This window comes from Bufo bufo, chromosome 2 (genome assembly GCF_905171765.1).
Source record: "Bufo bufo chromosome 2, aBufBuf1.1, whole genome shotgun sequence".
Classification (NCBI taxonomy): Eukaryota; Metazoa; Chordata; class Amphibia; order Anura; family Bufonidae; genus Bufo; species Bufo bufo.
This window is the reverse complement of record NC_053390.1, coordinates 634500782-634515706: the sequence shown is the minus strand read 5'-3', so window position 1 is coordinate 634515706 and position 14925 is coordinate 634500782. Positions and strand designations below refer to the sequence as shown.

Sequence of the window (14925 nt, the reverse complement as noted above, 5' to 3'; positions counted from 1 at the left end):
ATATACATTTTTTTTTCTATATATATATATATATATATATATATATATATATATATATATATATATATATATATATATATAAAAAAAAATGTATATATTCATATACTTGCCTAGGTTAAGGCTACACCCACTTGGTAATTTGGAAAGCACTGAGGGTGAGTGTGGGTGGTGGCCTTTTAAACTCTGTGTGTTCCTGCCCCTACAGAGGTCAAGGGTCAATCTCATAGTAAAGCCGTCATGGTGGACTCAAGGAAACAGAATTACCGGTAAGTCTAATTACCGTCTTTTTAGTGCAAAATGAATAAAAAGCAATCATAAAAATAAATTAAAAAAATGCCCACGAAGGTGTACTTATTTTTAAAGGGAGTCTTTAACCAGGATAGGCCGTTTTAAGATCAAGGAACTGCTACTAAAAGCAAGAACTATGACTAAATGTATTGGTGATCATTCATGTTAATTAGTTGTTTTTACTTTTTTTATTTATTTTTTTTATTTATGGCTTTCTCTTTCAGTTTTTGAAAATTAGGATGACCACCATTGACTAATGCCATGCCTTACATTTACCATTGTATTTGATCCTTTTTTTCTGGTGCGTTGTTAAATTAGCGCTGTCCTCGGGATTGGACACTTGCTCATCAAGTGATGACCTAACGTAGCGATATGCCATTACTTTAGAAGATGGAAATACCCCTTTTAATATGTTAGCTTCCATTTCTAATAAAAGCTGAAATGGCAGAAGTAGGCTCCAGCCGAGTTCCTAATGGGCAGCAGTGTGTGGGCGCACATAACAGTCCTGTGCCTCTGACACTACTTGCCCACCTCTATTCCTCTTGGTGTAGCTGCACTCAAGTCCTAACAGACAAATCCAGGGCCCTGGAGACTGCAATAATCTAATTCAATTCATCCTTTAAAAAGACTGCGACATTTTGGCCACTCAGAGCATTATTCAGGCAAAAAAGAAGTATTGGTTGGAATCCACGGTGCCTTGGATTCGTCTAATACAATAACCGTTAACAAACGTGAAATTTGATCACATTGAACCACTTTTTTTTGTATGTTGCAGGCCAACTGGATGATGACGGCTTGCCCCATGGGCTCTGTACTGTCAGTTACAGCTCCACAGACCGCTTTGAGGGACACTTTGTACATGGGGAAAAAAACGGTCGTGGGAAATTCTATTTCTTTGATGGAAGGTAATTTATTTGTTTGTTCACATCTGTCTTGCGTGTCACAGAACTAGGAAGGGCGCTGGTCATTTTAGCTAATATTTTCATAAATGTGTCTACACATGTTAGGGATTTTCCTGCACTTTAATATTTGAGGTGTGTTGCTCCAACTGCCAGTATCCCCACTGATCACCTTAGTGGAGGGGCAGTCATTCAGGTAACATGGTTTGTAAGGCTGAAAAAAAGACATCTGTCCATCCAGTTCAGCCTGTTATCCTGCAAGTTGATCCAGAAGAAGCCAAAAACCCTGTGCCAATTTTCTTTGCTATAGGGGGAAAACGATTCCTTTCCGTCTCCTATCAGCCGGTCAGAATAACTCCCTGGATCAATGCGAGTTATAATGAACTATAACCTGTAATATTATTACCCTCCAGAAATACATCCAGGCTCCTCTTGATGTCTTTTAGTGAGTTGACCAGTTGACTCGTATAGAATAAAGAATAACTTAGAAGCTTGGGTAGCCAAAAATAAGCTATCCAGATGCTATACACCACACCATATGAAAGTCTATTACAAGGGAATGTGCTAGTGCACTTGGCACGGAGAGCGTAGGTAGTCCTGGAGCTCATGGAGTGTTTGCTTGTCTGGATTGCTGCCTGCACAGCTGAGTTTGGTGAAAAGCAGACATGTGCAAATGAATGCCCCCATAATATTAACACTGTGAAGGCAAAATATACCGCACTGGAACACTTGTGAAATCAGAAGCCTCCCATTCTTATTTGGTTAACAGCACACAACGAGCAGTGATCTTGCGACTGGCTGCTCTTGTCTATGCAATAGGCCATCTGGTCTTCTGCCTTTAGTATGTCGCACTGTAGGATGCAGTGTGGACCTACAGTGTTAATTCCGATGCAGAAGATGGGGAGCTTAGGAGAAAGGAATTGTGTCATTTTCACCCTTTTTTCTTTTACATGCATATCTGGAAGATTTTGTCTTTTTTACTTTTTTTGGGTGGGCCGCATCTCGTACTCTGTAAGCATCAAGCACCTACATCTCCAAGGAGTGCTTTGCCAGGCTATCTTGACCTCCAGTCAATACTTCTTTTGTGCCTAGGAGTTAAAATTGTCGTCCCATGAAAAACATTCTACAGCTTTCAAATCGGCACCTGGATCTGAATACTTATAGTTGCATGTAATTAAAAAAATTATTATAGCTGCTGAGTAATTCAGTGAAATCTATATAGCTCAGTTCAATTGCCTCTAGCTGCAGTAGAAAGGACACACCGAGAATAGACACAGCCCCAAAGCTGAGAGCTTAAAGGGAAACTGTCAGCAACTTTATGCTGACCGCACTGAGGGCAGTATAAAGTACTGACAGAAATGCTGATTTCAGCGGTGTGTCACTCATCAGCTAAAAGTCAGTGGTTGCCGAGAACCAGCATCATAATCATTACAGCCTGGGCCTGGAAAAGAGTCAAATCTACCTGAGAAGAGTCCTGGTTATTCCTAATCTCCTGCTCTCTCCCCATCTGCTGATGATTGGCAGTTCTCTCCTAGAGAGAAAGGGAGAAAACTAGGTAGAAGACTGCCAGTCATCAGCAGATGGGAAGGGAGCAGGAATTCATGAATAACCAGGACTCTTCTCAGGTAGATTTGACTCTTTTCCAGGCCTAGTCTGCAATGATTATGATGCTGGTTCTCGGCAACCACTTATTTAGCTCATGAGTGACACATCACTGAAATCATCAAGCATTTCTGTCACTAATTTATGCTGCCCTCGGTATGGTCAGCATAAAGTTGATGACAGGTTCCCTTTAAAATAAATCTAGCAGAACAATTCCAGCAATGAATGGGGAGATCTCTGGATCCATGTTAGGTACAAGGCCAGTTCTAGCTGTTAGTACATGACAATCTCCTATCATATGTCTGATTTTCTATACTATTCATGGGATAACCCTTTTAATAGAATTCTTGATCTAAAATGCTACAGCACCGCAGAGTAAAACATAGTTTTCTTTTATCAGTTCACCCATTGCTCTATCGTGCTGCCACGGATAGGCCAGCAAGAACATGCTGACCGTCTTCCTTCAATGATTTATTTAAATTTCAAATCACAGTATCTAAAATATTAAATTTTAAACAAATTTGGCAAGACCTTTTAATTCTGTAACTGAGTATGAAAACTATATCAAAGACCTCTCTAGTAAATGCATACTATAGTATGTGGGGAAATAAGTGTAGATGGAAGAAACTGTAGATTCTGAATCAAGTAAATGGCTTAAAAATGTATAAAAGATACAATACCAAAAGTGAAATACTGCTGTTTCCTTCATTGGCCACTAGGTGTTGTCTCAACAAGCTATACCAAAATCTGTCAAAGAGAAACCATCTTGTTATACAGCGTACAGTGAAAATAAACTCAGAGCAGCAAGTTTTTTTTTTCTTAATTTTTTATTTATTTTTAACCTGACCAATAAAAATATTCTATGACCCGTCGACGGGCCATGTTCCCAAGACTGCAGAACTTGACTTCTCTTATAGCAGTCACCTTTACTCCGTGCTCATTGTGTTTCCCTTGACTCTGATACCCTCAGGACTTACAGAGGCGCTGAATTGTATAACAACCGGAGGGTCACAAGAATTATATAAAGCAGGTAACAAATATACATGAGTAGAAACTCACCGATAGATGACGGGCCAAATGATGATGGTAAATGGATGATGGCCCAAATGGATTAAGATGCTGTCAGTCAGGTAATCAAGCAGTCAGATGATGATGATGCTCAGGTAATGAAGCAGATAAGTAAAGATAATCAAGGATAACAGACAATAACTGACCCTGACTCTCGCTTTCCCTGAATCTTCCCTAGATCTATCCATGAATACTGATTCTCAAGCCAAATGCAACTGATCCTCACTTTCCCTGACGATATCCCTATAAAACACCCTTTTTTGAAATACTGACCCAGACACAAACGGAAAGAGGTGCTAGGACCCACAGAATAAAACCAAACTGCAGAGCTGAACTAGAAGCAAAGCACAAGTAGATACGTGATAGAGATGTGCTGCATACAAGTGCACAGGCCTCTGCAGAAGCCAAAAATATTTAAAGAGGCTAACCAGTCAGGAAATATTTTCCTCAGCCCGCCTGGCTATAGCAGAGAGGTCAGCGGATCGACACTAATGGAGCGGCTGTGAGATTGTTTCACAGTACCTGCCCCAAACAAATTAATAGACAGGAGGACGTGAAACAATAGGGAAATTCCTACTGATGATGAGCGCTCACCCACACTTGCAGTGCAAGAAAAGGGAATGTGTGTGATTTTTGGAAATCTCATTCTCATGCTGTGAAAATTTAACCTGCAGTGCGGATTTCTAATTCGCAGCATATCCATTTTTGTTATGGAGTTTCCTCATTGACGTTTAACATTTCTGCACTGTTTTCCACATCGAATCCACACCAAAACCTATATGATTTGATGAGGATTTTCTGCTGAGGATTTCCTTGTGAAACTGTGGATTTGACTAGATAAAAAGTCTGCAGTGAATCCGTTACGTGTGGCTGTCCCCTTACACTAAGATATCATTGTTGGGACTTGGATTGGTTTCTGTATTTTCGCCAATGCTTCTAGTAGGGCATATCCCTGTACATATGGCGCCCAACTGTCTTTATGGCTGCACGCTGGGGCTGTGTGTTTCCATACTCTGTAACATAGAAAATGCACAAATGAATTGTATTCCTGATGTATTAATTTGGAATCTTTCTATATTTCAGTACTTTGGAAGGCTTCTATGTTGATGATGCTCTACAAGGACAAGGGGTATACACTTATGAGGATGGTGGGGCTCTGCACGGTACATACGTTGATGGAGAACTGAACGGGCCGGCGCAAGAATATGACTCAGATGGAAAATTAATATTTAAAGGTCAATACGGGGACAACATACAACACGGAGTCTGTTGGATTTACTATCCAGTAAGACAATTGTAATAAATCTTTGCATTTTCTTATTATTGTACAGTATGTCAAGATGGTGATGGAAGGCGAAACTAAACCATTGCGACCATTGAATGAGACTCCCAATCTAATTTCTGCTATCCACATGCTCACCAGGGCAACTAGAGTGAGAACATACAACTCCATGAAAATATTTGTCCTTAAGGCGCATTTACATGCACTAATGGAGCAGGCAATTATCGGGAAGGGACTGATCCTTCCCGATAACTGCCTGCTCGTCAGTGGAGGTAAAGAGCTGCATTTACTGGCAGTTTATCGGGAACGTGCATTCATAGTAATCTGCCTGACAGTCGGACTGTGTTAATTCACCATTAGTCCGATTAGAACCCACTACTCCGGTGTGGCAAGATAACAGTGCTATACACTGAGTCAACATGCTCAGCTCTACAACTTCCTAAACGTTGGGGGTCATTTATTAAGACCTACGTTTTAGATGCCTGTCTTAATAACCCCTATAGCTGGTGGTAGATCTGCCGGAGTTTTGAGGAGGCGTTGGCCTCTACATATCTTCAGCGCATCCAGCGCCAGTTCTAAATGTAAGACAACTTCTTTGCTTTCTTACATTTAGACCATTTTCTACACCTAAAACAGGCTTAGAAAATGATGAGACAAGCCTGCTGGCCCTTCCCCACGCAACGCCTGCTTTTTTAGAAAAGTCGCAGATTGCCACGCAACTAACCGTTGCACTGCAATCTGCACCTGAAATACGCCTGATATAGGTGTATTTCAGAATAATAAATGACCCCCATAGTTTTTAATTTCCTTACTATTGAAGATGTTGCTTTGTTGTCAGTGGATGACAATATTCTTTATGTTCACAGTCTCCGAACCCACACATATCCTCAGAAAAGGACACCAATATCAGCTCGCTCAGGGTCTGACTCTCAGCACACCCCTTTAACGTATACCTGCACGCTGTCTACATACACTGCTCAAAAAAATAAAGGGAACACTTAAACAACACAATGTAACTCCAAGTCAATCACACTTCTGTGAAATCAAACTGTCCACTTAGGAAGCAACACTGAGTGACAATCAATTTCACATGCTGTTGTGCAAATGGGATAGACAACAGGTAGAAATTATAGGCAATTAGCAAGACACCCCCAATAAAGGAGTGGTTCTGCAGGTGGTCACCACAGACCACTTCTTAGTAGCTATGCTTCCTGGCTGATGTTTTGGTCACTTTTGAATGCTGGCGGTGCTTTCACTCTAGTGGTAGCATGAGACTGAGTCTACAACCCACACAAGTGGCTCAGGTAGTGCAGCTTATCCAGGATGGCACATCAATGCGAGCTGTGGCAAGAAGGTTTGCTGTGTCTGTCAGCGTAGTGTCCAGAGCATGGAGGCGCTACCAGGAGACAGGCCAGTACATCGGAGACGTGGAGGAGGCCGTAGGAGGGCAACAACCCAGCAGCAGGACCGCTACCTCCGCCTTTGTGCAAGGAGGAACAGGAGGAGCACTGCCAGAGCCCTGCAAAATGACCTCCAGCAGGCCACAAATGTGCATGTGTCTGCTTAAACGGTCAGAAACAGACTCCATGAGGGTGATATGAGGGCCCGACGTCCACAGGTGGGGGTTGTGCTTACAGTCTGGAGACTCCGTGGAGAACGTTCTGCTGCCTGCAACATCCTCCAGCATGACCGGTTTGGCATTGGTTCAGTAATGGTGTGGGGTGGCATTTCTTTGGAGGGCCGCACAGCCCTCCATGTGCTCGCCAGAGGTAGCCTGACTGCCATTAGGTACCGAGATGAGATCCTCAGACCCCTTGTGAGACCATATGCTGGTGCAGTTGGCCCTGGGTTCCTCCTAATGCAAGACAATGTTAGACCTCATGTGGCTGGAGTGTCAGCAGTTCCTGCAAGACGAAGGCATTGATGCTATGGACTGGCCTGCCCGTTCCCCAGACCTGAATCCAATTGAGCACATCTGGGACATCATGTCTCGCTCTATCCACCAACGTCATGTTGCACCACAGACTGTCCAGGAGTTGGCAGATGCTTTAGTCCAGGTCTGGGAGGAGATCCTTCAGGAGACCGTCCGCCACCTCATCAGGAGCATGCACAGGCATTGTACGGAGGTCATACAGGCACGTGGAGGCCACACACACTACTGAGCCTCATTTTGACTTGTTTTAAGGACATTACATCAAAGTTGGATCAGCCTGTAGTGTGTTTTTCCACTTTAATTTTGAGTGTGACTCCAAATCCAGACCTCCATGGGTTGAAAAATTTAGATTTTCCATTTTTTTTATTTTTGTGTGATTTTGTTGTCAGCACATTCAACTATGTAAAGAACAAAGTATTTCAGAAGAATATTTAATTAATTCAGATCTAGGATGTTATTTTTGTGTTCCCTTTATTTTTTTGAGCAGTGTAGTAGTAGCGGTGGTGCAGAATAATTACAGATATATTCCTTTCACTGCTATATTTACCATGCTGTGTAGATGGCATGCTGGTAAACCTTAGCACAGCTCTTCAAGAGTCTGATCATCACCAGTCTGACTGGCCTTTCATGAGGATAGGCTGACAATATTTTGGAGCAGAAAAACCTTTTTTAAAGAAGCCTGCCACTACTCATGACGTGTCTGTTTTAGTAAAAATACTTCCATCCCCAATAATAACAGTGGAGCAAGCATCTGTTCTTATAATTTAATGTTGTACCATTCCTCTTTTATTCCTCCTAGAAATTTAAGAATAAATTGAGCGCTTTCCAGTCAGAAGTAGGTCCCTACACAGTCTGATAATGTTGTCCCTGAATAGAGTGTGTGCAGGGATAAATGTATGTAGAAAAGAAACCTGCAAAAAAGTGGTGCACACCTTAAATGGGATAACGAGATAGATATACACTCACCTAAAGAATTATTAGGAACACCATAGTAATACGTTGTTGGACCCCCTTTTGCCTTCAGAACTGCCTTAATTCTACGTGGCATTGATTCAACAAGGTGCTGATAGCATTCTTTAGAAATGTTGGCCCATATTAATAGGATAGCATCTTGCAGTTGATGGAGATTTGAGGGATGCACATCCAGGGCACGAAGCTCCCGTTCCACCACATCCCAAAGATGCTCTATTGGGTTAAGATCTGGTGACTGTGGGGGCCATTTTAGTACAGTGAACTCATTGTCATGTTGAAAAAAACTTTTTTCCAGTCTTCAACAGTCCAATTTTGGTGAGCTCGTGCAAATTGTAGCCTCTTTTTCCTATTTGTAGTGGAGATGAGTGGTACCCGGTGGGGTCTTCTGCTGTTGTAGCCCATCCGCCTCAAGGTTGTGCGTGTTGTGGCTTCACAAATGCTTTGCTGCATACCTCGGTTGTAACGAGTGGTTATTTCAGTCAACGTTGCTCTTCTATCAGCTTGAATCAGTCGGCCCATTCTCCTCTGACCTCTAGCATCCACTAGGCATTTTCGCCCACAGGACTGCCACATACTGGATGTTTTTCCCTTTTCACACCATTCTTTGTAAACCCTAGAAATGGTTGTGTGTGAAAATCCCAGTACCTGAGCAGATTGTGAAATACTCAGACCGGCCTGTCTGGCACCAAGAACCATGCCACGCTCAAAATTGCTTAAATCACTTTTCTTTCCCATTCTGACATTCAGTTTGGAGTTCAGGAGATTGTCTTGACCAGGACCACACCCCTAAATGCATTGAAGCTACTGCCATGTGATTGGTTGACTAGATAATCGCATTAATGAGAAATAGAACAGGTGTTCCTAATAATTCTTTAGGTGAGTGTATATACAGTACAGACCAAAAGTTTGGACACACCTTCTCATTCAAAGAGTTTTCTTTATTTTCATGACTATGAAAATTGTAGATTCACACTGAAGGCATCAAAACTATGAATTAACACATGTGGAATTATATACATAACAAACAAGTGTGAAACAACTGAAAATATGTCATATTCTAGGTTCTTCAAAGTAGCCACCTTTTGCTTTGATTACTGCTTTGCACACTCTTGGCATTCTCTTGATGAGCTTCAAGAGGTAGTCCCATGAAATGGTTTTCACTTCACAGGTGTGCCCTGTCAGGTTTAATAAGTGGGATTTCTTGCCTTATAAATGGGTTTGGGACCATCAGTTGCGTTGAGGAGAAGTCAGGTGGATACACAGCTGATAGTCCTACTGAATAGACTGTTAGAATTGGTATTATGGCAAGAAAAAAGCAGCTAAGTAAAGAAAAACGAGTGGCCATCATTACTTTAAGAAATGAAGGTCAGTCAGTCAGCCGAAAAATTGGGAAAACTTTGAAAGTAAGGGTTATCTGACCATGAAGGAGAGTGATGGGGTGCTGCGCCAGATGACCTGGCCTCCACAGTCACCGGACCTGAACCCAATCGAGATGGTTTGGGGTGAGCTGGACCGCAGAGTGAAGGCAAAAGGGCCAACAAGTGCTAAGCATCTCTGGGAACTCCTTCAAGACTGTCTGAAGACCATTTCAGGGGACTACCTCTTGAAGCTCATCAAGAGTATGCAAAGCAGTAATCAAAGCAAAATGTGGCTACTTTGAAGAACCTAGAATATGACATATTTTCAGTTGTTTCACACTTGTTTGTTATGTATATTTTCTGAGTTCCTGAGGAGGTCTTCACGTCTTGCACAGAGTGGAGAGAGACTACCAAGAGTACCCCCATGAAGGGCCTGTCCTATCCTCCATTGCACTGACCGCCCATTGATTTGAATGGAGACTGTGTAATGCTTCACTCCCCTGGTGTAGCACTGCAGGAAAATTGAACATATAGGAGGAGATCTATCAAGACTGGCGTGTGCTGCATCGCTCTTGTTATCCCCGGTGCTCCTGTGGAAGGTGCAGGCTTCATCATAAATTAGGCACATTCTCAGGCAGTCTGCATCTAAACTGAAACCTATGCCAGCTCAGGGCTGCCATACATTTCTGTCTACATTTGCATCTGAAAACTGGTGTAAATGAAGATAAATGTGCCTGGCCCACTGGCTCCACCTCCTTCGATGCCTTCACCATTCCCCCTATTCAGAAAGTTACGAAGGCAGCCATAAAAATAGCGTAAAGAGATAAATCTCCCCCATGCGAAAGTAGAGAACTCCTTAAATGTAATACTCCCTGCTGTTAAGGCAGAAAATAGATTTTTCTAAACCAAACCTTACATTTGTACAATAAATGCAACTGCTTGTTGCAAATGCAATGGGAACAATGAGGCACAATATCCAACAAAATGTCTACTGAATCTCATTGACGCAAGCAGGTGTTTGTTGCATTGGCTTACAGGATGGAGGAAGCCTTGTGGGTGAAGTGAATGAAGATGGAGAGATGACTGGTGAGAAAATTGCTTATGTTTACCCAGATGAAAAGACTGCCTTGTACGGAAAGTTTATTGATGGAGAAATGTTGGAAGGAAAATTGGCTACATTGATATCGGTGGAGGAAGGAAAGCCATACCTTGAGATTGTCCCTGGCAGTAAGTATACTCAGTAATACTAAAATGTGTTAGTCACTGTACTTTCACACAACTTTACATAAATTAAAAGTACAAGTGACTGCAAGAAACTTTGTAATCAGTTTTTATCAGTGAAAAATGTCTATTTCTTATGTTATAAGCTATTTAACCACCCACCTCCTTACTAATTGCTTTTCACTCTGAAAAATGCTTTGAAGTCCCACTTAAACCAGAGTAGCTCCACAGGAGGATCATATTACACATGTCAATACAAGTCTATAGAGAGGGGTGGGGGAGGAGTGAGCAGCAGCATGAGTGAGACAGGATTCAAAGAAAGGCACTAAAGAGACTGCACGGCTACATATTAGATTTATATCTCAGCACAAGTGCTAAATTTATAAACTGTACAGGTCAGTACCTCTCTGTAATGTCCTTTGTGATCCTGGGGCATGCTTCTTAGTAAAAAAAAGGTTAAGGAGCAGACTCTCCTACTTTTTGTCTGCAGTGGATGGCGCCTAGTCTCCACTCACCATGTCTAAGGGTACTTTCACACTTGCGTTTTTCTTTTCTGGCATAGAGTTCCGTCACAGGGGCTCTATACCGGAAAAGAACTGATCAGGCATATCCCCATGCATTCTGAATGGAGAGTAATCCGTTCAGTTTGCATCAGGATGTCTTCAGTTCAGTCGTTTTGACTGATCAGGCAAAAGAGAAAACCGTAGCATGCTACGGTTTTATCTCCGGCGAAATTTATTCCCATAGGAATGTATTAGTGCCAGATCCGGCATTCAGAATGCCGGATCCGTCCTTCCGGTCTGCGCATGCACAGACTGAAAAAAAGGTGAAAAAAAATAAATGCCGGATCCGTTTTGCCGGATGACACCGGAAAGACGGATCCGGCATTTCAATGCATTTTTTCGACTGATCAGGCATTTTTAAGACTGATAAGGATCCTGATCAGTCTTACTAATGCCATCAGTTGGCATACATTTTGCCTGATCCGGCAAGCAGTTCCGGCGACGGAACTGCTTGCCGGATCTCTCTGCCACAAGTGTGAAAGTACCCTAAGAGATCTGCAAACTAGATATTTGGCATGTGCGGAGGAAAACTGATAAAAAAAATGCCAGATAGAAGTGATATAATGTTTAGAAATAGTGTTATTCCTCAGGTACACACACTGTACTATTGATTAATGCAGAGCTTGTTTATGCTTTTAAGTGACTTGGCTTTGTCAATTCTAAAGTAAATAATGGTAAAAACTCAAAAATTTTTGCCACCCTTATGATAAATGACAAAAATAGTGAATAGTATTGGTATTTTTGGTTTTTCCTTTTTACTCATTTGGAGGAACAAAATACACTTTTCGTTTTATCACTTGTTATATATTAATAACGTGACTCAAAGTGCCATAGACCCAAATATTGGGACTGTTAACCTAATCCAGCTACAGAACATGGTTAAAGGGGTTGTCATGTGCTAGTATATTGATGACCTATCCATCAATACAAGACGTCAGCAGTATTGCTTCTTTGCTTGCTTATTTTGTCACATTTAGGCCTCATGCACACGACTGTGCCGTTTTTTGGCGGATCTGCAAAAAAACGGAAGCCACCCTTGTGCCTGCCGCAATTTGCGGAACGGAAGGCCCATTGTAGACATGCTTATAATTGTCCGCAAAATGGACAAAATTAGGACAAGCTATATATATATATATTTTTTTTTTTTTTTTTTTTTGCGGGGCCTCGGATCGACGCATCCTTTGCAGCCCCATTGAAGTGAATGGGTCTGCATCCGAGCCACAAAAACTGCAGCTCGGATGTGGACTATAACTATGGTTGTGTGCATGAGGCCTTATACACATTTTATCCAATTTTTTGTGAACTCTGACAACCCATTTATACACTTCAGCAGTACCCACTTGCATACAGTATTGCACTTTCCCTGAGCTAAATATTGCTAATGGTGAGTTGTTTGTACATATATTTTCCTCTGGCTTTTGTAGGTAACGTCTATACATTTGATAAATCTACTCCATCCTGTATTTCTACAAGTCCTTTGCTTCCAGATCCTTATGAATCAGAAAGGTGAGTATGTCAAATATCTATATTATGTAACATTATTATACTGTTCTTTATACTTGCACACCCTGGACAAAATCTGTAAGATTTACAGTTTTAGAAGATATGAATGATCCTGCAAAACGGCATTTGATAAACTAGAAATAATGGTGAGGGGAAGCTATATATCATCACAGAATTGGTACCTGTACACATTATATACAAGCCACAGTAACCACACGCAGATTACCGCTATTTGATGTGGTTAGCCATATGTAGCCACACCCGGGCCTTGCTTGATTGTATGTAGGGTCTGTGTATAGACAGTGGGGTAAATCTACATAGGTTATGTAGACTGCATCAGTGGCTCAGACGGGTTAATACATTTTGTTCATGGCTAGATACTTTAGTCTGTTTATTCCAACTATTGGCTTAGTGGGACAGAATTTTACTCCACAGTTATGGCACAATTTTGGCACAAAATGCCACATATTAGACCCTGCCTGTTCATCGGGAAGACGAGCCTCTTTTCTGTTAAAATTCCTTTTAAGCCTAGATGCACCACATTTTGATGCATTTTACGCCAACAATGCATATTGTGGGTCAATACGTTTCTTGGCTCATGAGAAACCTCTGTGCTTTTCATCCGTGCTGCACTAACGGTAATAGTTACTGAAACATGGGGAAAGCAAAAATCATTATAAATCATTAAAAGCATATAAAAAAATGTGGGTGGTCAATCTTCAGTGATGTGTCCTACTTTATTGGGGCCAACCATCCCAAACTCATCTGCTCTTGATTGACATCTTCTGGAAAGGACATCAGATGGGGGGGAGGGTTTCAGAGGGGTTGACTCTGATAACTCAATGTTATTCCCTGAAGAATGAACACCAAGTGGACACTTAAAAGGGTTTTCTGAGTTGTGGGTTTTTATTTTATTTTTTTCACTGACTACCTAGCCTCTGGATAGGTCATCAGTATCTGGTCCGACACCCGGGCCCAACCCTCCCTTCCCCCCCCCCATAGTCACTGCTTCATAATAGGCTACCTAAGGCTGGATTTATGCATAGCATTTTATACTAGCTTTGACCACAAATGTAATATTGCAGTAATCGATCATTGTAAATGGTTATGAATTTGGTCCAACAGTTATCCGGCTTGTATAAATGTCAGGCTGTGTGAACTGGGATTATAGCCTATAAAAATGTCAATTACTTTTTGCCTGTATTGAACTCTACAAACTATTTCCACATGTCCTCATCCAGAGAACTGTGTGGACATCTATTTCATTAGTTTATTCAAAACAATTTTTGTTGCCGCCTTAAGATTTTGAAACCTTCATATTTGCCCTTGGCCTTTATTACAGCTGTGGACAGAATTCTTGCACTGCAGTAACTACTGATTTGCTGATGCTTAATAAGAAATCCCTCACTTGACCTTGTTCTAGTTACCGGCTAGAAGATAGTCTGTTATCTGCTAGAAAAGCATATCAAATTCTTCCTTTAATTTTACTTGCATCTTGGTTTTAGAGGTCATTGAGAAAGCCACTTGAAAAGTTAGAAAACAATTACATTTTTATTTTCATTTTTATCCTTTTTAATCTGTTTTATATTACTTTTAAGATTATGCTTTTGCTGAATTTTCTCTAGAGAGGAAACGTTCACATTGTCCCAAAATTTATGTGGGTAGTAAATGAAGTTTTCTTCATTTTATTCTAATGTTCAGCAATTTTTTCCTACAGTGCATTTAAACCAGAACTGTGTGTGTCAAACTTAAAGGGGTTTGCTCACAATGGCATTTCACAGAATGCTATAAACTGTCATGTATGCTCCAATGTAAGCATACATAACTGCGTGCTGTCTTCCAGCAGTCATAATGAAGGCCTTCTGCTACCCCGGTATTAGCAACCATGCCCACGGGCATCCATTAGCTGCAAGAAGGTGAGCTACCTTTGGCTGATTCTGGGTACCAGTACTTCTGCGCAGACACATCCGTTGAATGTGCTGATACAGGCACCAGAATACCCTCATTCTGCACATACGCTGGATTATTTGCCTTTAGCACCTGCGCAGAAGTACTAATACCCAGGAGCAGCCCAGGGAAACATTGAAGTGAACAAGTCATATGACTGCCGTTATCTTGCATTTCATGGATGTGGAGGAAGCCCATTGAGTATTTTTATTTCCGCTGCTGATACTGGAGCATCACTATGAAAGCTGGTGGAAAGAATAAAGTCATGTATGCTTGTATGGCATTTTGA

General features: G+C 41.5%; 1 protein-coding gene across 1 annotated transcript in view; it reads left to right on the top strand.

Moving 5' to 3' along the window:
* Nucleotides 1-14925, top strand: part of SETD7 (SET domain containing 7, histone lysine methyltransferase) — a 35630-nt gene that overhangs the window by 11642 nt on the left and 9063 nt on the right. The window contains exons 2-5 of the mRNA XM_040418470.1: nucleotides 1064-1193; nucleotides 4941-5142; nucleotides 10440-10629; nucleotides 12611-12692. Coding sequence (XP_040274404.1) covers nucleotides 1064-1193; nucleotides 4941-5142; nucleotides 10440-10629; nucleotides 12611-12692 — 604 coding nt within the window. The remainder of the gene's footprint in view (nucleotides 1-1063; nucleotides 1194-4940; nucleotides 5143-10439; nucleotides 10630-12610; nucleotides 12693-14925) is intronic.